The 23,530-nt window shown below is 41.5% G+C and overlaps 1 protein-coding gene across 13 annotated transcripts in view; it reads left to right on the forward strand.

The window, feature by feature from the left end:
- celsr1a (cadherin EGF LAG seven-pass G-type receptor 1a) overlaps positions 1–23,530 on the forward strand; it is a 106,544-nt gene that overhangs the window by 43,842 nt on the left and 39,172 nt on the right. For 8 of the 13 annotated variants that reach the window (XM_080886822.1, XM_080886821.1, XM_080886825.1 and 5 more), the window contains exons 2-7: positions 6,060–6,415; positions 6,498–6,786; positions 10,808–11,030; positions 13,629–13,744; positions 15,103–15,191; positions 21,121–21,201. In XM_080886822.1, the coding sequence (XP_080742948.1) occupies positions 6,060–6,415; positions 6,498–6,786; positions 10,808–11,030; positions 13,629–13,744; positions 15,103–15,191; positions 21,121–21,201 (1,154 nt within the window). The remainder of the gene's footprint in view (positions 1–6,059; positions 6,416–6,497; positions 6,787–10,807; positions 11,031–13,628; positions 13,745–15,102; positions 15,192–21,120; positions 21,202–23,530) is intronic. The other 5 variants (XM_080886816.1, XM_080886818.1, XM_080886826.1 and 2 more) reach the window with 1 other exon arrangement.

Genomic DNA, 23,530 nt, shown 5'->3' on the forward strand with positions numbered 1-23,530 from the left:
CAGTGGGGGCTGATGGGGGGAAATGTGTGTGTGTGTGTGTGTGTTTCTCTCTGGTGGGCTTGTCACCTCTCTGAAAGCTGCCACAGATACAAATGTCTTGTTTGTTTTCTGTTGTTTTACTGCCCGCCCTCCCCTGACTAAACACCGGCGCTGGCTTTTACACTGTTCAGACAGTTGCCACCAGAGTTGAAAGGGACTACAGCGTGACCTCATGAGCACAGGTTCAAACTGTAAGGCTTAATAGTGCTACCTACTAGTGGTTGATGTAAATCAAAGTGAAGCTGAACTGCAGCGTAAGCACATTTCTACTTTTCAACAACCACAGACGTTTGCATTTATGCGAGCATCTTGTTTGTTTTTGCACACATTGTGACCGTCACGGTGACAGCTGGCCACAATGTGTGTCAGCTCTCTGGGTTTGACATGACAGCGCCAACCACAAACACAGAGTGCGTGAGTTAGCGGGAACAATTCAGTACAATTCAATTTTATTTTTATAGCGCCAAATCACAACAAACAGTCGAGCCGCTTTATTGCAATATTACTGAGCTGGATCCTGCTGGAGGTTTCTTCCTAATAAAAGGGAGTTTTTCCTTCCCACTGTCGCCGAGTGCCAGTTCATAGGGGATCATCTGATTGTTGGGGTCTTCTCAAGGAGATAGACAGCCTTTCTACTTTTAAGAAAAATGTGGTCAGGGAAGCACACTGACTGTCGATCGACACAAGGTTTTTATGTGTATACATCCATGTGTGTGTGTTTGTTTGTGTGTGTGTGGTCAGTTGTCACCGGTGTGGCTTGCCTCACAGTTCTTTATCAGGTCTTATCACCTCTGCAGACCTCACCACCTGCAAAGCATGTGTGGCCCATTGATGAGTCTCCTTTTCTGTTGTTTATCTCTAATCTGTGTTTTTCATATTTATTGACGCTGTAAGACTGTAAAGGTGCAATAAGTGAGTCATAATGTAGCCTGAACGTGCTGCCTATCATTACTGAACTTAGCCAGTCAATCAAGCAGTGCAGAATATTGCCAGCTAATTAAGATAAGGGAACGTGTATATAATAAACTGTTTCCATCCAAAGTGGCCAGCAGCACGGCTTGCATGCTGCTAGCTTGTTTTTAATCAGAGGGTTGTCTATTAAAACATTGCAGACCTGTTGGCACCTATGTGTGACTGTGGTGTGTCTGTCTGTGTGTGAGTTTGTGTGTGGCATACTTACGCAGAATGTGTTTTTCCATGCCGTCGGCTGCCTGTGACACACCCTTTCCACAGTCCAGCCCATCCTCTGCATGTGTGTGATCCCATGTTAGCAGCTGGTGGGCTCTATAAATAGCCTGGCCTGAGATGTCTCTGGAAAACCAAAGGAAACAAACACCTTGTGAAACCTTTAAAAATGTAAATACTTGTTCTTGCATTATTTCTTGGCCAAAAGGTCATAATGAACGCAGAATTGTCACACTGTGTCGATTACGATTGACTATCCGTCAGTGCATGGCCAATGTGAGATTTGCCTTACAAATTCTATTATGTTTTCTGTCATGGTCCATCACTTTTAGACCCAGTGCCAGGCTCCCACAGCGCTCTTTGGTGTTACTGCTCATATGCCGCTCACACGGTCTAAGAAGCTAACAATTTGTAAAGATCTACCTGTTTTACCATAAGGGAAAACAATAAAATATTGTGTCTACACCTATTATGTATGCTTAGGCAGTTATTTGATGATGCCGCTAGGCCTCTCTGGTATAATGTCTTCACTTGGCACTGGAAGTGTACAAAATCATCAAGCAATCAAAGTCGAAAATCAGTTCCTAAAAGATAACTTCATATATTCTCTATATTTTATTGCATCTGTGCAGGATATGTGTATTCAAGCATACCAGGTGATGGATTTCTTGCAGCAAGTGAGATAACATTGTCCTCCCAGAGACACACTGAGAGGCAGGTGCTGAAAACTTTAGAGAAATAAACACACTGGCTAGCAGCTACTCTAGCAGCTAGCCTGTTAGTGCTGTGCTGAATGAGCACTTCCATTCCAGCACATTACAGCAGTCTGATAAAGAGCAGCTGCTGTGTAATTTCACTGCCCTGCAGAGTGACGTTAATGTGTGTCTACACTTGTGTGTTTGTTTTGTTTTATCCGTGCCGCCGATGATTCCCTTACAATCCCTGGAGCCCCAACGTAGCAGTTTCTCGGTTGCTTTGAAGTAGCCGACCCCCATGTTGCTTCCCATTGTGAGTTATTCATCTGTGTGTGGTTGGAAATGACCTCCAGTCTGGTTAGCAGTAGGGTTGCCAACCGTCCCTTAAAATACGGAATCGTCCCGTATTTCGAAACAAAAGCACACGTCCCGTATTGAGCTAATAAGGGACGCACTTTGTCCCGTAATACAGTGAGAATCAAAAGTAGTCTATAACTTTTAATGGAATTAACGCTTTGTTTGAAAACATAATTCCCAGCCCCTCTCCTGCTTTGTGACCAATGAGCTGACAGCACACTTATGACAATTCGAGTATGACAATTCAGATTACCGCTCATCTCATTGGTCGAGGAAAGGTCGCTTACGGAGAAAATACCGGAAGACAACAGATGACCACAACAAGAAGCATGGCCAACAGGGAAACAAACGCCGACACTGCGGTGCAAGTCTCGGACGACAGTACACCTAAAGCTGGGCAAACACTGTGCGATTTTTTCAGTCACGTTATTCAGCTCCTGCTCAAACTGCACGATTGACTCGCAGGGGTTAGAAGTTGGTAGGTCACGATGCAGGTCTTACACTATACGGCCCGATGCTCTGATGCGACCTGAGTGCTCACACTGTGCCTCCATAACATGAAGGTTATAACAGAAAATCTGTCGCGCTCTCTCTCTCTCCGTCTTACACTCACACAGACACACACACACCACCACCATCAACTTTGCTAAATTGCTAATGAAAAACACTCATCAGGCAGCTGTGATTGAGCAGCAGTGTAAATCCAACTGTTTTCACGGTTGTTGTGGTCGTGATAATTTTGTGATGCCACATCGAAAAGGCTCGGATGAGCTTTCCAAAGTTCTACAAGTTGTGCCTCCATCGCTTGTGTCCAGATCACACGCTGCACAGCCGTGCTGCTCCGTCTTTTACACCAACGTTTACGTGTTTGCGCGCGAGCAGTGTGAGCGGCTGTGATGAGACCCTCACGAGCGATTGATGATCGGGAGCTGGTCGTGAGGTGTTAATCACTTCTCGTTACCCCACGTATACTACACGATGCACGATGAAGGCCAAAATCGGTCAAAAATCGGCTCAAAATGGGCCTAAAACCGCACAGTGTGAGCCCAGCATTAGAGCAGCAATGTTTGTTCCCCTCAGAGAAAGGGAAGAATGGGAAAAGGAAAACAACTGGCTGGAAAAAGTTAATATGGGCATGTGCAATGAATATCAGCGCTATGTGGCCAGAAGTGTGATAATATAATTTATTTTGTGTAATAAACAACTGCAAGGATAGATGATTACAACAAATAGATGACTAATACATAAAAGTAATACATAGATGAATAATGATGATGAGTTAAGATGCGTAATCATGGGAACAAGCGGGTTTACAAACAGGAGCAGCTGATTAGCATTAGAAAAGCTGAAATAATATTTCAACTGAAGCCGATTGTACTAAATGCACTAAATGTGCACTGTTACAAGAATGTTTTTCTTTCTATTGTTTTCTATTATTTTAAGTTAAGCAGGACAGAGTTCTTTTAAAGAAAGATTTACTTATATTCTCAAAAGTTAAGCATGACAGGCTTCTGTTTAAGAAGGAGACCTGTTTTATTGTGTTAATGTTGTCATTTTGAGCTAAAAATAAATGGCTAAATGATCATTTGTTTCACATGTGTTCATATCACAAAGAATACACATCTACTTAAATCAAATTCAAGTCAAAGGGTTAAAAAAATAATTTCACACACAAAAAAAGAGCTAGAAAATTCACCACACTGGGAAGGGTGAAGACAACTGGGTCGCCCGGCCCTGGCCACGAGGTGTCCCTTATTTATTTTTCAGGGAGTTGGCAACCCTAGTTAGCAGGCATCCAGAACTCGCTTGTCCGCACCCTGCTCTGACTGACATCTGTGCATCTTCATGTGTGCGAGAAGAGTTTAAGTGCCTGAGAAGTGATCTCATGCAAGCCTGAGAGTGACAGGGCACCTGTGGTCGGACCTCACCGTGAACCCGAAAACACATATGACACACTCATGTGCTCATGGACTAGCAAAGCTGTGCAATGCGACCCATCTCCCTTCGTAGCTTCAACAGTATTATCCCCCACCAGCAAATTTCATCTGGCCCCACCACCTGTTGCCTGCTGTATTTCACTCAGGCCAAGAGCCTTCTGTTTCCCTTCATAAGCAACAGAGCTCTGCAAGAAGTAGGCATGACCCTGGGGGCGGCAATCCTAGACTAATCTAATTACTCCGAGTCAAGGCTTGAATAAGATTGAGTCTACACCAACTTGAAATTTCTTAACTCAATCTAGCAGCAAAAGTGTTACACAGTAAACAAGTCAAGCTGTCAAGCAGTAGTGCAGATTTGGGATTGGGTCCAGACAATGTGGTTTAAATGTACTCCATGTAGCTGAGACATACTTAATAGTGGCTCCCAGGCACAATAACCTGAGAAAGTACAAATTATTCATTTTGCTTTTGAAAACAGTTTTGTGAACTTCTCATTTAAGAACTATTAAAAGTTCCTGAAGGGCAGAGTTTTTAGCTGCACATTAATAAGCTGGCTAACTATTGCTAATAAAATTAGCCATGGATGACTGTCATTTTATCTGATGAAAAAAAATACAATGCCTGTTTTCATCCCGCCCCACGGTTTATAAACTTGTACCAGAATGTAAGTGGAATGTAAATCTGCTGTTTACTCTTTGAGAAACATTACGAATTCATATGATGATGGCTAATTAGCAAGCTAACTATTGCGAAAAAAGGCTTGATAGCAATGTTCCCTCTAATTTTTCACGTGTCTGAGCGAACGCACAAACTCCCTGAGCGTCCCTTGGACCACTGTGAGCAACAGCAGACGTGTGCACTGTGGTCACGCCAGCGTTGAATCCATCCAAGTTACATGGTTTATTAAAATAATCAAATCACAGCATTTACATTTATGTTAGACTACTTTTAATTAAGTACTTTAGCCCACTTACAATGAAAATTAAAAAAAAAATCTTGTTCATGCCCTGTGTAGTATGTTAGCACTATTGGAAGTAATAAATAAGATAAATAAAGAAAATAAATACCCGATTTTGTCCTCCGCTGTCCAAAATCAGAGTAATTCAATTTTTAAAATTAAATAAATACATTTTCAAAGAGTCTCTTGGATTTTTTTTATTTTCAAATACAAGTTGTTAGATGAGTTTTTGGACTTCCTGAAGATAGTCTGAGATAAACACAGACTGGAATTGGCAGAGATAACAGATGTGATTCCTCCTGACTTTTCTTGAGATGAAGGGTGAAGAGACAGGAGAGAAATGAGAGAAGAGATGTGAAGTTATTCAGGAGGTAAAATTATTTCTGTGTTAAAGTCTACATACAATGACATGTAAAGGAGTTTTTCTTTTCTAATGTAGCCAAGTGCTTGCTCCTAGTGTGCCGTCTAATTTTTGAGGTTTTCTCTCGGGAATTGTCGGGTCCTTAAAGCACTTTGTGGTGACTGATGTTAAGATTTGGTACTATATTAAAAAAATGAATTGAATGTTTTGGCTTACAACTTTTGTTCTGACCTTCTTCTGTTTTGATAATAAGTTTTGGTATTGTGTCTCATGTTTGTGAGCCAAGATCACTGTGAGCCTTAAGTTTAACCATGTAAACTGTGGTTGGGTTCCTTGTGCAGTTGTCTGTAAATTTGCTTGTCATTATACCTTTGTATGAGTTCACTTCATTGCTTGTTATATCCGAGGGCTCTTTATTCCAAAAAGGTACATTGTTTTCTCTGAACTTTTTACCTTGTTAGACTTTTACTGTAATCTGGAGCTTTCCGTAAGTAAAGGCAAAATATCTTCCTCCTCTTTTTTTCCAGATGGTATCCATCGTGTTGTTGCCCTCTGCACACTGCGGGTCACTATCATCACTGATGACATGCTGACAAACAGCATCACGGTTCGTCTGGAGAACATGTCCCAGGAGCGTTTTCTATCTCCCCTGCTCAGCCTCTTTCTTGAGGGAGTGGCGGATGTACTCTCCACCAAGCGGGAAGCAGTGTTTGTGTTTAACATCCAAAACGACACCGACGTCCAAGGCTCCATCCTCAACGTAACCTTTTCGGCGCTGCAGCCCGGAGGGGCTCCTGGTAAAGGCATGTTCTTCCCATCTGAGGAGCTGCAGGAGCAGATCTACCTCCACAGGACTCGACTCAGGCTCATATCCACTCAAGAGGTAACGCACAGTCCTGAGGTCAAAAACATCAGAAGCATTAGTAGAAGAAATAAATGTAGCTAAAATTCCTTCTTCCATTCAGGTGTTGCCGTTTGATGATAACATCTGCCTACGGGAGCCCTGCGAGAACTATATGAAGTGTGTATCAGTGCTGAAGTTTGACAGCTCCCCTCCCTTCATCGCCTCTGACACGGTTCTGTTTCGACCTATCCACCCCATCAACGGGCTGCGCTGCCGCTGCCCGGTCGGTTTCACCGGAGAATACTGTGAGACCGAGATCGACCTCTGCTATTCAGGGCCCTGCAAGAACAACGGGAGGTGTCGGAGCAGAGAGGGCGGTTATACCTGCGAGTGCCTGGAGGACTTCACAGGTGAGTTAAAAAGAAATAAACAAAGAAGAAGGTATTGAGTGATTCAAAGCTGTCAATCAGCTTGCCTTTTTTACCTAAACTATGTTGTGTATCCCCGATTACACATATACAACAATACCATATGAAAAGTCTATTATAAGCATGTGCAAGAGCTCATTTTGTTTGTGATAACAGTTTAAATAACCTGTGCAAAGCTGCTAAACTGCACAGACGGGTTGTAAAAGGTCTCACAGCCCATTGTTGTAGCTTGAGGTTGACCCCAGTACAGAAAGGACATGCTTTGTAGTACCGCAGGTAAAGCCACCTGCTTCCACACATGCATACAGTACACGAAATGTATTGCTGGAAAGGGGTGTACACAATCCTCACTACACCAGTCAGACCAGCTTCATCTGAAATAACATTTCACCTGTTTTCCAAAACCACAGTAGCTTTAATTTCTTTTGACGAGTAAAGAGTAAACAGATTGCCTGTTAATCCTCATATATCAGTGAGTCACACACCAAGACTCAACAGATCAGTACAATTCAAAGCTGCTCCTATCAATATTTTTCTATTAACAATGGGAAAGTTATAATTAAAAAAGGAATGACTTGTAGGGATAAATCCAGAGAATTATAACTAATCTCTGTAATCCATCTTGGCACTGCAGAGCATCTCAGCGTGTTTATGCTCATCTTTATTTTGTTTTTCTAACCTGTAACTTTTTAACAGTTTTATTTATGTAGCGTATTTATTTACACATAAACTCCGTGCCGTAAACACTGAATAACTTTACAAAGATCTAAATATAAGCTAAAATGCGCACATACAGTGAAATGTAAAAGAAATGTGAGACTAAAAGGTTTAAGTGTTCTTCTGAATTAAGACACAAGTGTAATTGACTTCAGGTCAGAGGGCAGCTTGTTCCAAAGAATAACACCGCAGTAACTGAAAGCACCATCAACACACTTGATGGCCTGAGAGGTTGCGCTGGATTATAGACACTGAGAAAGTCCACAGTGTAGTGGGGGATCAGATCATTGAGTTTATGAACCAGTAGAAGGATTTTAAAGGTTATTCTGTATTGAACTGGGAGCCAGAGAAGTGACTTCAGCACTGGGGTAATATGGTCAAATTAGCATGTTCGTGTAAGGAGTCTGGCTCCTGCTTCATTCTGAATCAGTCTGAATGAGAAGTCATCCTACTAATGATCTGGGTAATCCTGCAAAAAGAGTGCTAGAGTAGTGTATCCTGCTGGATTGCATGAAGTCAGTTTCAGAAGAGAATTTCCTAACGTTTTATATTTCTTTGAAAGTGGTACAAAGCATGAAAAACTGAATCGTGAAGTCTAAAAATAATCGAGCATATCAAGCGAACAGCTGCACATTTCCCACAAGAGGTCTAAAATAAAAGGAAAAACTACTTCAGGTAAACGTTAAGCTCTGTTTGCTAAAAACAAAGTAACCACTGCAGGATCTTAATTATGAGACGTTTAGCAGTATACTAGCAAAACACAGCAAGCTGCCTGCTAACTTCAAACATGGACGTAAACAGTGCAGAGCTAAATATTCCAAATACTGAGATTACAAGTGTTTTGCAAGTGTTAAAGTAACTCATTACTCAGTTAGTCGATGAGCTATGGGAAAGTTCGGAACCTTTCATCATTCACATTCAAGCACTTTGCAAAATATTTCCGAATATCAGTGATCTTCCTCCCATACTTCCCCCTTGTACATCTGATACCTGACTGTCTCCACTCTTCTCTCCCTAATAGAGCCTAAACGGGCTCTGACAGCCTCCTGCTTCCCACCCCTCTGTGTCTCCCGACGCTCTGCCTCCCCTCTCTTTCTCATCCTCCATCTTATCTCAAGTAATTACCTGATTATATCTGACTTTGTCACTCATACTGCTTCTCGCCTTCTCCTCCTTGTGCCCATGTCCATCTTCTCCACCCACCCATCATATTTCCTTTACCTACATCTCGGTGTCCCCTCTTTGAAGGTCACAGTTCAACTCCTGATACTCAAGGGCCATCAGGGACTATTATGGGGCTGATGACAAGGGGAAGGCCTGTTTTGTCCTCTTCAGGTTTCCTGCATTACAGGGAAACAGATCCTTATAATTCCCCCTAGGAAAAAAGGATTATGCTGAGGAGAGAAGGGCCATTACCTGGTTCCAAGCTGTGCAGTTTTGGGGGTCTGTGTGTGCCCTGGAAGAGTAGAGCTTGTCTAGACATCAGATTGACACAAAACGCAGAATGGGACGCGGTGGCACCTATCACAAATATCATTACAGTCGGAAAGAGGCCTGCTGGCGTATTTACGTAGGAATTTTAAATGAGCAGAGCCAGGAAGCTGGGGCCAGTTGGCTGATTTTGGAAAAGCTAAAACCACATGGTCATTTAGAGGAATTTTCCCTTCCCGGAGCTGTTGCGAAATTAAATTAGATAATGTAATATATCATGTATTTGATACCACCATGCAGCTTCAGTTAAGCAGTTAGCATGTGAAGGAGAAGGAGAAGTGTATGAGGGTAGCGATAACCTCATGACCAATGGGTAGTCAAGTAAGTTTGACCAGGCCTTAAGCAGCTCCGAACAGGAAGCCAAGCAAAGCAGCCACAGATGGATGAAAAGGGTTGAGGCTACAGGTTTAACATGTTCGCTGATACTGCTAGCCAAGAAGTAAAACAATAAAGATGTAAAAAAGGCAAGATTAATCCACTCCATAACATGCCCCGTACCCCAAAAACCACAGCGTATTTATGATGTAAGATGGGGAATTATTGTTTGCTTTTCTGCAAAATTAACATGAAATCACACACTGCTAATAAAGTACTTAAATTTAGTAAATTTAGTATAGTTATTTTTTTGTTTTCTGTAAAAACCAAAGGTAGTTTCTAGTGTACCTACCTTTAAGTAGCCTTAAGTGTGCCTACCTTTGCTAAATAAATAAATTATATCAAAATTCTGTTTAATTGCAGGGGTATTATGCCTTTAGTTGCGGGCATATCAGAAAATGTTGCCAAAGTGACTTAACCTAAGGTTTATTATCAGGATGGTAAAAACAAACAGGAATGCACTCATCCAAAAGTGGATTTCTTTTGTTCCTAACCTTGAATCACTCTAAGAGGTATTTAACTGATCAGCTGTTATCTGATCGTTGTTCGGTTTACAAGTTTAAAAGTGCAGTTAAATATAAGTTTAGCCATGCACTGAGCTTAGTGAAGGAAAGCCAGCAGTCTTATCCCTGTCAGCTTGCTTTCTTTTTGCAGTCTTTGTCCCTCCACCGTGACTCTTTTTCCAAACTCTCTCTTCTCTCCAAACATGGCCAAATTACCTTCTGGCTAAGAAGTGTGCTTCTCAGAAAAGACCAGTAAACAAGGTTTTGTCAGTGTTATTAACTGTTTGGAGGGAGGCGTGCCTTTCTTGAACTGATGTTTTTGGAGGGACTTTAACAACAGAAAGTTAATGCCACGTTTAACGTGTGCATGTTAGTTGAATAAATGTGCTTTGCTGATAATCAAAGGCATCTTGTTTAAACAACTGGATTCCTTAAGGCTGAGTGAGGTCTGTATTTCAGTCAACTGTGGAAGGTACGCTTCGCATAAAAGATAACATAATGATAACAAATTGATGAGACAATCAGATGACATTTATTATCATTGCTATATTGCATTTGGGGGTGGACCAAGCACCAGCAAGAATGGGAAATTTAAAAAAAAATCTCATGCAAGCTTTAGTTCAAAATTTTTCATTTTGCATCTGTTGCTGACACAAGAGCTTTCATAATATATTATTTAATTTTTAGTTATGCATTTCATAGTAATGCACTGAGGAAGTCAACAATTTGCATCCATGATATCATTAAAATGTCAACATAGTGTTGGGGCCAGTGCCATCCCAGAACCCCCATTAGCTCCGCCCCTGGTAGTGCTGCAGCTGAGAAACACAGGCCATATCAATTAACAGCAAAATGTTTCTCACAGTAAAAAAGATGCAGAACAGCTCTGTGTAACTTGGTCCCTCTTTTTCTTGCAGGCGAGCACTGTGAGATTAATGCATCATCAGACCGCTGTGTACCAGGTGTGTGCAAGAATGGTGGTACGTGCATCAACAGGCTTGCAGGTGGTTTCATGTGCGAGTGTCCACCCGGGGAGTATGAGAAGCCCTACTGTGAGATGACCACCCGCAGCTTTCCTGGACAGTCCTTCATCACCTTCAGAGGCCTGCGGCAAAGGTTCCACTTCACCGTCTCCTTCATGTAAGTTTGGTATCTTTTGTGTCTACCTCTTTGCTTACTAATCACCATTACAACTGTCAAGATTACTGTTCTTATATGGCACACATACAGTTTATTATGGGAGCATGGTTGCCAACTCTCACATCTGGCATATAAAACACACTTTTACCTTCAGTCTCACGCTCTAGTGCTGCACAAAGAGATCTCATGATAAGAGGAAGCCTAAAAAGCCACACCTTTATGAAAAAACAAACAAACAAAGGGTTTGCCATGTGCGCAGAAAAGTTTGTTTAACCTTTTAGCACCAAAAATGGTCCAAAAATATCAGATCAGTGTGGGAGGGAAGGACGTTTTCTTTACTTAAGCTGGTGATTTCTATGAAATCAAATTTATTTATATATATAAAATTTGAAAACGCAAACCACATAAGGAGTTGTCCTCTAGAGTGGGATTTTCACGGCATATTCTGCACCACATCTCTATGCGTTCATCATTTGTTTGAAGCCAGCTCACCTCCTGCAACCACTTTTCCGAGAATGCACGCTTCTTTTGCGGTTCGGACTCCTTCTGACATTTCTTTGGAGGTGGAGAAACACCAAAGTAATTGCTTAAAGGAGCTTACTTCTTTGACATCTTTAATAGTTCTAAACAAATGTCTGTCCTCCTCCAGAAAATCTGACGTACGCAAACACGCGTTGCAACTTCTTATCTGGTGCGCGTTTTTTATTTTGACAGCGAATGCGCACCTGCGGACCACTTATGTGCAGCCCTGGATATATAAAATGAATACATTCAATAGTCTTAGCCTCATGTTTTCCTTTTCTGACACTCACAGTAAAATGCTACAGTACACATTATTTAACATCCCACAATTAAACTCCCCTTCCATCTATCACTACATGGCCAATTTAACTTCAGTATTTACACTGAAACAACTTCAAAATACAACAGCAATAAATGCTGTCAGAATTAATAAATATTCCACTGTAGTAGATTCACAAAAATAGTCATTACTCAGAGATGCCCTTCTTAGCAGTTCTTGGTAAATGTAGGATGCCACAGACAGCAACCCCAGTGTATACCTGCAGTTCAGCAAGTTCATGCCTTTGCCTTTAATTTCTCCTTTACTTAGTAAGTGGTAGTTTCCACTCTTAAACAGCAGTAGTAAAATGATGGGATGATGAAGTTAAAACAAATGGGATCATATTGTGGGAATAAAAAAAAATAAATCAAAAAATGACACCCTGTGTATAATGAAGTATTGAATCCCAATGCACGCAGTGTTTACTCCAAACAGCTCTGGCATTCATTAACAGGTAGCCTAATGTGTGGAAACACATTATTTTAATTAATATAAATGATCATTCCAAATAAAAATAAAAACCCTAGTGATGATTTCACTAAAAAAGCAAAGAGAAAATTTTAGCAGCTTTAGCTTGATAGCTAATCGCGTTAATGTTAGCAAAGTATCACAGTTTTACGCTTGCCTTACTTTTTGTTGCTTCCAGCTAACTCTGATCAGAGCAGCTGTAAAGCCAATAGATGCACAATGATTATATACATGATAAACGAATATGACTTCAGCTAAATCCCTGATAATAGCTAGTTACTTGGACATGCTAATGACTGCAGCTGAGAATAACTATGGAAAAAGACATTTTTCCGAATGGTTTCAGAATTTAGTGTCACTATTTAAAATTCAGCACCCTGTGAGCATTTGTGCGTGTCATAAGCAGCAATTTAAACACAGTGGAAGTCAGCAAACTTAAGTGTGCCAGCTGGGACGTGCTGAGACATGCATGCACTTTTCCATTGTGTCTCACCTCCTTGAATACGTACATAGAGATGCACATTCAGGAACAACCAAGGTATAATTCACACAGTACATCTGAACATGAAGATTTATGATTTGTGCCTTTCACACTTTTTAAAACAAAGTGAAACCGCCAGAGGAAAAACAGGTGTACTGTAAATATTACAAAAAGAAGTACTTTAACTCATTTTTACCAGTAATAGGTGAGATGATTTTGTAAATCTGTGGACAGAGTGACGGTGAGAAAGGTTGCCAGTGAGGTGAAAACAGGAAAGGCTGTGTGATTTGTTTCCTAGATTCCCTTATCAGTGTTTGGCTTCAGCCATCCTGACTTCCTGCCCTCCTGGGCTCACTAGCATCTGCCGGCTGACTCCACTGCCCTCACCTTACACTCCAAACACACAGACAAACACACACACATCTGAACTTTGAACCCCGTAGAACACACACACAAGTAGGTGCTGGCTCATTTGCCAGGTCTTTTGTGTCGTTTTCACATGTAGACACAGTCATGCACCGTCTACTTCAGAAGCGCCGTTTCCTCTGTGCTTTACACATCCTTCCTTTCCTTTCCAAGTGACTTTTCCTCAAGAACGCCTCGGTTCTTTTCGTCATAAAACTTTCTGCAAGGTTCTCGACCTTTCAGTCCTGCACTGTTTGAGTTGGAGAGGCGTTAAAAAATGTGATGGGAAACACGAGCATCCCGTAAAGAAAAACAGCTGTAATTCATGCAGCCCTTTCTATGACACATATATGAAGTTCCTTTTATCAAAGTTAATCATCTTTACAAAAAAAATTTTTTTCAGGTTTGCTACCAGGGAAAGAAACGCCCTGCTCCTCTACAACGGCAGGTTCAACGAGAAACATGACTTCATCGCCCTGGAGATCATCGCTGAACAGATTCAGCTCACCTTCTCTGGAGGTTAGGCCCCGTAATGCGTGATCGTCTGCTTTTGTGTGTGCGACTGATGCGTATCAGTTCTCGGCTGCATTATAAGCAGATTAATATGGCGTAAGTGCGCGTTATCTAAAGTGACTTTTACAGAGACGTAGGTACATAATTCTTATCTATCTCCACTTTATTTTGACAAATGCACGTTAGTGCATACACAAATTATCCAAATATAGTAGAGTCAAACATGATGCTTTAAAGGATAGGAGTGTTTTATTTTGAAAGGACTGATTAATGGTGACACCTAACTGGCCAAAAAACACCACCACAAAATCCATGATGGCTAAGGTCCATAAGCAGCACGACAGTGGCAACTTATTTGTTTTAAACATTTTTGAAAGATCAATTCGTACAAACATTAGCGCATTTAAACTCATTCAAGTGTGCTCACACACCCAGCATCATTGTTACAACTGGTAACTGTTGAATGCAGATCAAACACATGTTCTCCGAGCTGAGTCTACTTTCCCATGGTCGCGTACAGGGAGGAATCCAGTTCAGTATGACTATTTTGGGTGAAGCCTGTTCGGGAGAGAAGCCAAGTCCTTGTGCCCTGCTTCAAAACTGACATATATCTAAACGTTCGACGCATGAATCATCAAATTAAATGTTTTGAATTATGAGTCACGTTTAATGAGAGGAGTAGGAGGGAAGCTCTCAGGATTAGTCGCAGTAATTTTCTTTCTGTGCTTTTCATTGGCGAAGTAGGACATCAGTTAATCGTGTTTGCTCCTTATCTTTCTATACAAAGACTCGCGCACACACACACTCAAGTCCTTAATTTTGCCGCGCTGTTTGCCGATTTCCCAGAGCAGGGGATGTGTGCCCCGGCTGCTCCTGCCCTTGACAAACAGGGTAAACCCTCTGCAAATCTGGTGCCGTTGTGCACTACAGTCTCCACACTGAGAATCACTGATGCTGCAGACTAATGCGTGTTGATTTATGATCTGTGTGGTGTGCGTGCATGTCAAGATAAGACACAGTGAATGTTTATTAGTAACTTATCAATAGCCAGTGGTTTATGTTTTAAAAATTGAAGTGATCCATGTATCGTGTTACAACGAGGTAAAACTTTTTAACCTTTAAAAGAAAGAGAGTACAGCCTTAGTATAAATAAAAGATCCTCAGGGGGGTTTCCTCCTTCCTTTTCTGCTAATGTTTGCAAGCAGCTCCGCTTTGCAAATTTTAGCAAGCAGTTTGACACTGATTGACAATTTGATTTGATTATTTTAAGCCCTTGTGTACAAATCGAGAAGTAGCATGCCCGTGTAGTCATGTGCACAAATCAAGTTGCAGAATTAACTAATAACAATTTGTTTCTCATGCAGGTGAGACAAAGACCACAGTGGCTCCCTACGTCCCGGGTGGAGTCAGTGACGGTCAGTGGCACTCAGTCCAGCTCCATTACTACAACAAGGTAAGAAATGCAAGCAGTCAGGTCGCTTCCGTGTTTTCTTCCCTCCTCTTCCAGAAAACTTTTTCCATTCTCACCACTAAAACAAAGGATCCTGGCTCAAAGTTGGGAGAGAAGAGTTTGTGCTTGAATTTGATTTTTTTTTTTCCTGTTTTGGTGTGCGATCCATAATACTGGGGTGATAGTGTGTTTAGCCAGGGTTGAGGATTAGTGAGTTCAGGAATTGTGTTGTGGGAGTGAAGAGGATTTCTTTGATGTTCACCAGTGATTTGTGAGATTATCTAAAAGTGTAGTTAGGTTGTTCCCCTGTGTTTCAGTCCTAAATTCTGAATTATAGCCTGGCTTCAAGTGTTAAAGTTCACCTTTGGGCCACTAAAGTGAATGTAGCATGTCTGTCTTAGTTAAGGGTGAATGACCTCCATATGCAGCCCAAGCATATTTCCATAATGCCGCAGTCTAGAGGTATTCCTAATCACCAACATACGTGGGAATTATTAGTTTGTTTCACTCACAGCTCAAAGTGATTTCCTAAAATGTTCCCACGATGGTCCTGTTTTCTAAATGAGAAAAAAACCCGACTTTGATTATTTCGCAGTGTAGCTTGAGTATCCTCTTCAGCTGCAATATTATATTAAAAGGGTTTACATTGCAGTCAGTTCCTGGTGTTACTTGACAAACTTCCACCCTGCAGGCGTTGTTCTTATAATATTAAGCCAGACGAGAAATAAGAGAACGCTCTATTTCTGAGGATGAACAAGCTTTTGTGTCGTGTTTGGTTGCTGTAAAATTGAACGTTTGATAACTGCATTTAACGTTTGCTGTCAAAACAGAGTACTTATCAACCCAGTGTATGAAAGTTGAAACAGCATTAAATGCACCATCTTCCCGATGCTAATGGATCCTGTCCTCATCAGCATGTGCTGCCTTTACTCTTTGGAAGCTAAGAGGTGTGCTCGTGCTATCCAAAAAATATTGTTCCATCTTTTTCATTCTTTACTTTCGTGATTTCCCTAAATGTACGTGAGGCCGCAAGCTGTAGCATCACTGACTCGGCGTCGTATTACTGCAGCACCTGGGTCTTGCAACCTGTTAAAGAGAGTACCCCGATTCTTGGCCTGACACTTGCCTACAATGCACAGCTTCTCACATTTCACAGGTTGCTCGCCTTTCTTGTGTCCACGAGCTATAGATCCCTGAGCATGTTTGGTTGCCTTGACAGGGACGTATTCATCAAAGCTGATGAATCAGGCTGCCGCACTTTATGTGTTAGCTTCTGGGTTACATCTGTACGTCTATTGTTTGAGGTTGTATGACCTTTTTGTCAACTTCTTGACAGAATAGTGATGCTGTAGAAACAATGGTTCAAACCAGCTTCGGTGCTGCTGCAAGGCTCATCGCTACTACAGGTATTATTTCTGGATACAGTCTGTTGACATGGAAGACTTCTTTGTTTTGTTTGTCCATGGGGTTGTCAGGTATTTGTAAGAATGCCACCCTGGAAACGAGAGATTAATTCCCATGTCTGAACAGATTTCCTGCTTTGTTCCCTTTCTGTGCAGTTTGCTTTTGTTTTGTTTTTTTTATTTAACTCTACTGATCCTATAGGCTTCCTTTTCGATTCCCCAGCATGCAGATACAAGTAGGCAGCACACGAACGCACGCATTTGTAGCCCCAGTATCACAAGCGTTATTTGTGTGTGTGAAGGAGGGGGGCGTGTGCGTTTCGCTTCTGTCAGTCTTGATACAGACCAGTGATTTTCAGAGCTGGCGACACATTCCGTGAAATTAGCCCAAGGCCGACTGCAGCGCTGACACCGGGTCAGCTTTTCCTCATGTGCTGAATGATCAGAAGTCAGATTGACTGATGGTAATATAATCCTCCAAGCACTGGCGGGGGGATTAGTGGAAATGAATATGGCAGAAAGCAGTAATGTTCTCACAATAGATTAGGCCTGTTGACATGTGTATGTAGGAACATGATGAAGCCTCACATAGGATCTCTCTGTCTTTGTCTCAAACACACGCAGTGTGTGAGTCAGTCTGCACCAACAGGTTGTGTTGTGGTTGTATTCCCGTATAAAAGCAAGGTTGCCGATGTCCTTTTGCAGTTAAATTGCCATCCTGCAGCAACTAGGTCACTGTTAATAGAGGGATTTTCTGTTTCATGATGTGTATCTGAGGTTTTGGTTGGACTCTGAATGAAGTAGATAATGTGAATTTCATTGTATGCAGATGACAACAGATTTAACACAGTCATCTTATCTCAAACAGATTGCATGCGATTGCCATCTCGACCCCATTCAGTCACAAACAGCAACTGACTGCAAGTAGTCATAGGATTGGTCGCCATCTTCAGGGCAACCAGTTAAAAGCAAACTTTTTTTTAAACCCAAAACTGACATTTCTCCTTGTATAGAAAGAAAACAAACAACACACGCAAAGTAAAGTCAAAGCTCCCTCAAGCCTGTAATAGCTCGTGATAATGGCTTGCTTTATTTTTAATCACTGGCTTTAAACAAGTTAGCAGTTGTCCCAAGGAGGTGCAACTTAATCCAGGGTTGTTGGCCCCACATACAATCTAATTGTATTGTTTAACGGCACGCTCACGCAGTCCTCACACACACACACATGCACACACACCATGGTTTTTGGGTCAAACGATGAGGCGAGTGAAGCTGTGTACGACTTTATGTTTGCCCCCTTTTTTCAAGTGTCTGTAGCTGTCATCTGAAGAATTAGGGTGCCTTTAATAAAAACTGAAAGTCAAAGGTCAGGGGAGGGTTGGCATGACAACAGACATGGATTTGCAATTGTTGCGGTGCTGAGAGTCGACTGGAAAGCTGGGTGTGCATGCGGTTAAATCCGGGGGAGGGGGGCCGACAAATCGAGAGTGTGCGTGTTTCTGAATGTGTGCTAATGTGTGTACCCCTATTAGAGAATGCCACACAATACCAATGGAAGGATAAAGACATTGTTGAGATTCCATAGAGCAAAGACTCAAGGACAGCCGACTGTGTTAGCAAACTCAAACAGGATGCACAGACGCAAACACAGATAAAAAGTGTGTTGAAGTGATATTCCTGGAGCAGCTGGAGGTTTTCTCCTGGGTTTTGATGTGTGTTAACTACAGGAAGTGATGCTTCTTGTTGCAGGAAATGATGCAATTTAGGACACTGGGCAGGATATGAGTTGTATCGTGATTGTGTGTCTGCTAGGCCACCTGCATGGAGGTTTTCACTCAACCTCGCAGCAACTACAACCTTAAAGTTAATTTCATGAACTCCACAGGTACCTCTTTAGTTACTATCAGAGTGTTAACAGTAAATATAAGTTTGCTACTTCCCACATATGCTGTACTCCAATAATCCTGTGGCTCTATTTCATGTATTATTATTATTAATATGTTGTACATTTACACAAGGGAACCAAGGAAATGATTAATAAGTTGGAATTTACAGCAACAATCTTAGTAACATTTTATATCATATTTAAAGCTAAAACAATGTAAAAATAACCTATAATTAACCTTCATGTAGCCCATCCTCATGGTCCTAAATCCAGGTCTGCAGACATGACCTGCCCGTGTGTTTGCAGTATTTTTATTATAGTGTTTTTCCCACATGATGTTAGACATGCTCATAGTATCGTGCCGGCTAATATTGGCTGTGATAATTGCAGTTAGGGTGTGCAGACAGCATTCCCAGACAGGCTTAGCGAGTACCATAAGTTCACTCTTACTTTTGCCTTTGCTGTTCTTCCCTCGGACTCACCGAGGTTGCTTGTGTGGCGGCGTTTTAATCATCAGAACATAAGTGCAAATTGCTTCACAGCGTAGTGTGAAATGTTTTTTAATATGCTGTGTGTGTGTTTGTTTTGCATTCCACCTCTGCAGGACTGAACCTCTCGGTTAATTAGAGACCTGTTACTCACCCCCACTGACAGGCTTTTTTTGATATTTAAAAAAAATGGTTTTGTGTTATGAAGGTATCGAAAACGTACAAGTCTTAAATTTAACAAAGTTGATTTTCACTCTGCTTGTTTTTCAGCTCAGTTAAGTAATTGGTTATCTGTTAAACAATATGTACGTAGCAATTATTGTCAAAATATTCTCAAAGGAGCTCAAAAACATTGAAACAAGGGTAAGAAAATGTTGGAAAAGTAAAACAAAACAAAACAAAACAAAAACAAAACATACAGAGAACAGGGACCATCCTGCTTGTTGTCAGCGCTCAGTTCAAAACCCTGCATCTCTGGTGGTATGGGGGTACATTAGTGCCTAATTTATTTAGTTGGAAGCTTATATAATTGGTGTATACCGTCAGTGGTGAAAGGTGTACACAGGTTTATAGCATCATATGCTCTCATCCATTCCATATTGTGTCAGTTTAATTGACTTTTAGTTACATTTTGCACGACATCCCAACTTTTTTCAAAATACATGCATACCGAAATTTTATTAGGTCTCAGAGGGTAAAATATTGGAGGCTCCTGGTAATAGTCTCTGTAAATAAAGACCAAATACAAATATATTAATGCAGATTTTTGCTTTGTCTCGCTTTTAGTCACCAGAAGAGTGGATCCAAACACTTATCTCAGTCTGTGCTGTAAAATAAACAGACTCTTACCCTCGTCTTCGTGCTTCTATCCATCTCTTTGTTGATGTTTCAGGATTTATTTGGGTGTGCAGCGTGAACTCACACACACACGCGCGCGCGCAGCCTTACGTACACGCGCTCAGTGGATAACTGTTTTTAAGATACGCTGCAAAGAGCCCGACAGTGGTTTTGAAGTAGTCATCCATCCTCCTTTAGTTGCAGTTTTACATCAGCTTGCCCGGGTGGCCGTCGCACAACAGAGTGGCACGCATTCCTTTTTAGGTGTTTAACTGTGTCACGCTCACTCATACACTTCTGTGTGAGTGTTTGCTGCAGATGAAGGGCTCATTGTGTCTGTGCGTGCTATCTCGTGTTCCTGCACAGACATGGGTGAAGGTTTTGTGTGTTGTCTTTACTAAGTGCATTTAAAAAAGGTTAAGTAGTTCTCTTTTTTTTTAAGGTGAAGCCCCAGACTCTGCATTCCCAGTCAGGGTGTGTTTTCAGAGGAAGAGGCCATGTTATTCTTTGTTCTTCTTGATGTTTCCACAGACCTTAGACAGTTGAGGTTATCATCACACATAAACACACACAGTGCCTTTAGCTACCTTTAGCTGCTATTTTACCAACTGTAATACGATACAGCAACATGTGTTCATGTTCAAACATTGTAGGTAAACCTACACCCCCTCAGAGGAAAAATATTGATCACTTTTTACTAACTTACTGTAATCATCACATAGTGCTGCACATGTTCTTGTGTCACTGTTGTGTTACTGGCTTTGTCGACATGCTGGTAGCCGGGTTTCGGGACGTTCACGTGTTTGAATGTTTCCACTGTTTTTTTCCTGCTGTAAATTTCACCTGTTCTTCACACAGCGTTGCATTTCACAGCGTGACGTAAATCTGCCACAGTCGCTTTTGTCCAAAGGCGGCAGTGCGTGAGTTGTTGCCTATTGTGCGAGGTGGTGGGAGAGGTGTTTTTGAAGTGGGCAAGTAGGATGTCGTTATTGTCGGCAAATTGGTCGGTAGCGAATGTAACCGCGGAGCATGAAGGCATCTCGCGTGCAGCGCTGTTGTTGTGCTGATGGGAACAAAGATTCAGACGCACTCCGTCACCGTACTTTTGATTTTTTTTTTTCCATAATTTATTGCTTTTCTTAATGAAAAGACGCAATTAATCTGCACATACAAAAGAAGCAAAAAGTATAAAAAGAATCACAAAAAATGCACTAATTACACGTTCACGTGAGTAAAGAGCATACACGCATGCTGATGAGGCTTGGCTGTGAGCTGCAGGTCTAATGCAGTGTCTCTCTCTCACGGTGTCTCTCTCCCAGGACGGGTGGAGTCTGGTGGACTCCAGCGGAGCTCTGCGGCTCCCTCTCTATACCGCCTGGCTGGAGCTCAATAAGAAAGAGGTAACCTCTGACCTCTAGCTTAGTCCCCAACTGGGCTTTTTTTCCCCCTTCGCCTGGGTCTCATTTAGTCCTCGCTCTGCTTCTAGTACAGTCCACTGGACTAACTCTGTCACTTGGCTCTGGTCTAGTCTCCACTGTAGAAAATGCTGTCGTAGATGGTGTGGTTTTGGTTTGTTGTTTGGCTGTTGAAGGCTTTGACCTGGCTTTTCTGTTAGACTTCTTTATGAAGTCATGCATCACTTTTAAGGCCGTTTTTTTTCTTCTTCTAATATTTAGTTAAATCGTAACATTTTTACATGTTTGCTAGCGGTCTGCTTCTTCACTGCTTTTGTGGACACTTGCTTCTTTGCATGATATTACCGCAACGTGCCAATAACAATGTGTCACTGGTAGAAGGGATGATTATTACGTCATCCCTGTGTTTGTCCATAAACACAAGGGGGACCCACGAGTCATAACATTGCTCCACAGTGTTCTTCCAACACTCTATAAATAAGTTAGCTAATGCGTATGTCATGCATCAGTTTGTGAAGACTTGAACTGAACATTGAGGCCATCGGCACCTTGTTTTTTAAAAATTGGATGTCAAAAAAGGGATAGATCTGAAGAAAATGAGGGCATTGCATCCACAGACACTAGTGACTTCTCAGTCACAAGGTAGTTACCCCATAAAGCGTGTATACAGCATTTAATGAGGTCATAAATCTGGTGAGAAGTTGGGTCATTTTCTTATAAAACACAGGAGGCCAAGCTGAAGGTTGTCATGGTGGAAGAGGACAGCTCAGGCTAGATAGAAAGTTAGAGAGGCGATGGATGGTGGCTATATTGGACGAATGATGTTGAAGATGGAGCTGCCAGGCAGAAGGAAAAGAGGAAGACCAAAGAGAATATTCATGTAGTGAAGGAAGGACGTGCAGAGTGTAGGTGTGACATAAGAGGATGCTATGGACAAGGTAAAATACAGGGAGATGATCCACTCGACCTCTAACTGTCTAGTTAGACTTTCAGTGCATTTTTTTGAAGCAGTTGCCATTTCCTGACTATTTGAATGAGTTCTGCTTGTGTCATTTTTCAGACCTGGAAACTTTGTTTACTAGAAAACTTAAATCTCAAGGGATGAAAAATTAAGGCAAGACTAAAGTACCAAATATTTTTCTTCCTCGAGTGGCCACTTGGCTCCAAAATACTAAAAAAATGATCAACACGCACACCCAGGTCCAAAACATTTTCATTTCATAAAATACAGGAACTTATAAACATAAGGGCTTACAAACAAAATCTATACCTGTTTAGGTTTTGTTGAAGCTTCAAATTAGGAGCTTGTTTTCTTTGTAGGGTGATCGCTATGCTGCCTAAAGGCTTCATATCCACTAATTCAAGTCACTGAAGGCTGTCTTCTTAAAAGACTTTTGATGGAATTATCTGACAAATAGTGTGCCTTCAGTTTGTACTTCAGTTTAGGTGAGTGCATTCTTGCATTTTATTAGTATAATACTTAGGTTGAACTAGAAATCATCTCTGTTTTGAACCCACACAGTTTGTGGCTAAAGCTAGCTAACCTTGATTAGCGTTAGCTGGTATTTTAGTACTCGTGTAAATATGCTAACACCAAGCTCCAAAAACCCCAACATGGGTTTAAAGTTAAGTTTTCAAACCACATTGAGGCTAAAGTTGAAGCTTCAACATGTGGATTTTAGAAACTGGTGGTTGACATCGTCATGGGAATGGCCATCTTTAAAATACAATCTATGCTTCTGCAGCTGTAAACTCACATGGTACAGTTGATGCGTACGCTCATGTCTTTCCATGGTTCAGTCTAGCTTTATGTATTGAGCCTCTTTTCTTCTTTTCTCAAAACAATATTTAGCACAAGTTGGTGGTATAAAAATACTCAAGTGAGTAAATAAAGTCAATGTCAGGGTTTTTTTTTAGGAGTTCAATTTTATGTGTAACATCTGATTAAAAGGTTTTTGCTTTGTAGTTTTGGTAGGCACTAACATTGTCATGATATTCAGTTTTATGATTAATACTCAGAAACATACTGCCCAGGGCTAAGGGAGTCTCCTCATGCAGCACTTGTATCTTTTTCTGCTCCACTGCTCCGCCTGCCTGGAGAGTCTGCTACTTACAAATACCTAAACAGTGCATAAGCAGAAAGGACACAGTTACAGTGCTGTTGCTCATCATCTGTCAGTTCTCATTGCCTTCCTGTATAAGCATTCACTCAGGTGAAATAAACACGCTCGAGTCTAGGCAGGCAGGCAGACAAACAGGTGGGTAGACACCCACTGAGCAGTGGCTGTGTTTTCCTTGGCAACATCAGAGTGGC

The sequence above is a fragment of the Rhamphochromis sp. 'chilingali' genome (assembly GCF_963969265.1).
Source record: "Rhamphochromis sp. 'chilingali' genome assembly, chromosome: 7".
NCBI lineage: Eukaryota > Metazoa > Chordata > Actinopteri > Cichliformes > Cichlidae > Rhamphochromis > Rhamphochromis sp. 'chilingali'.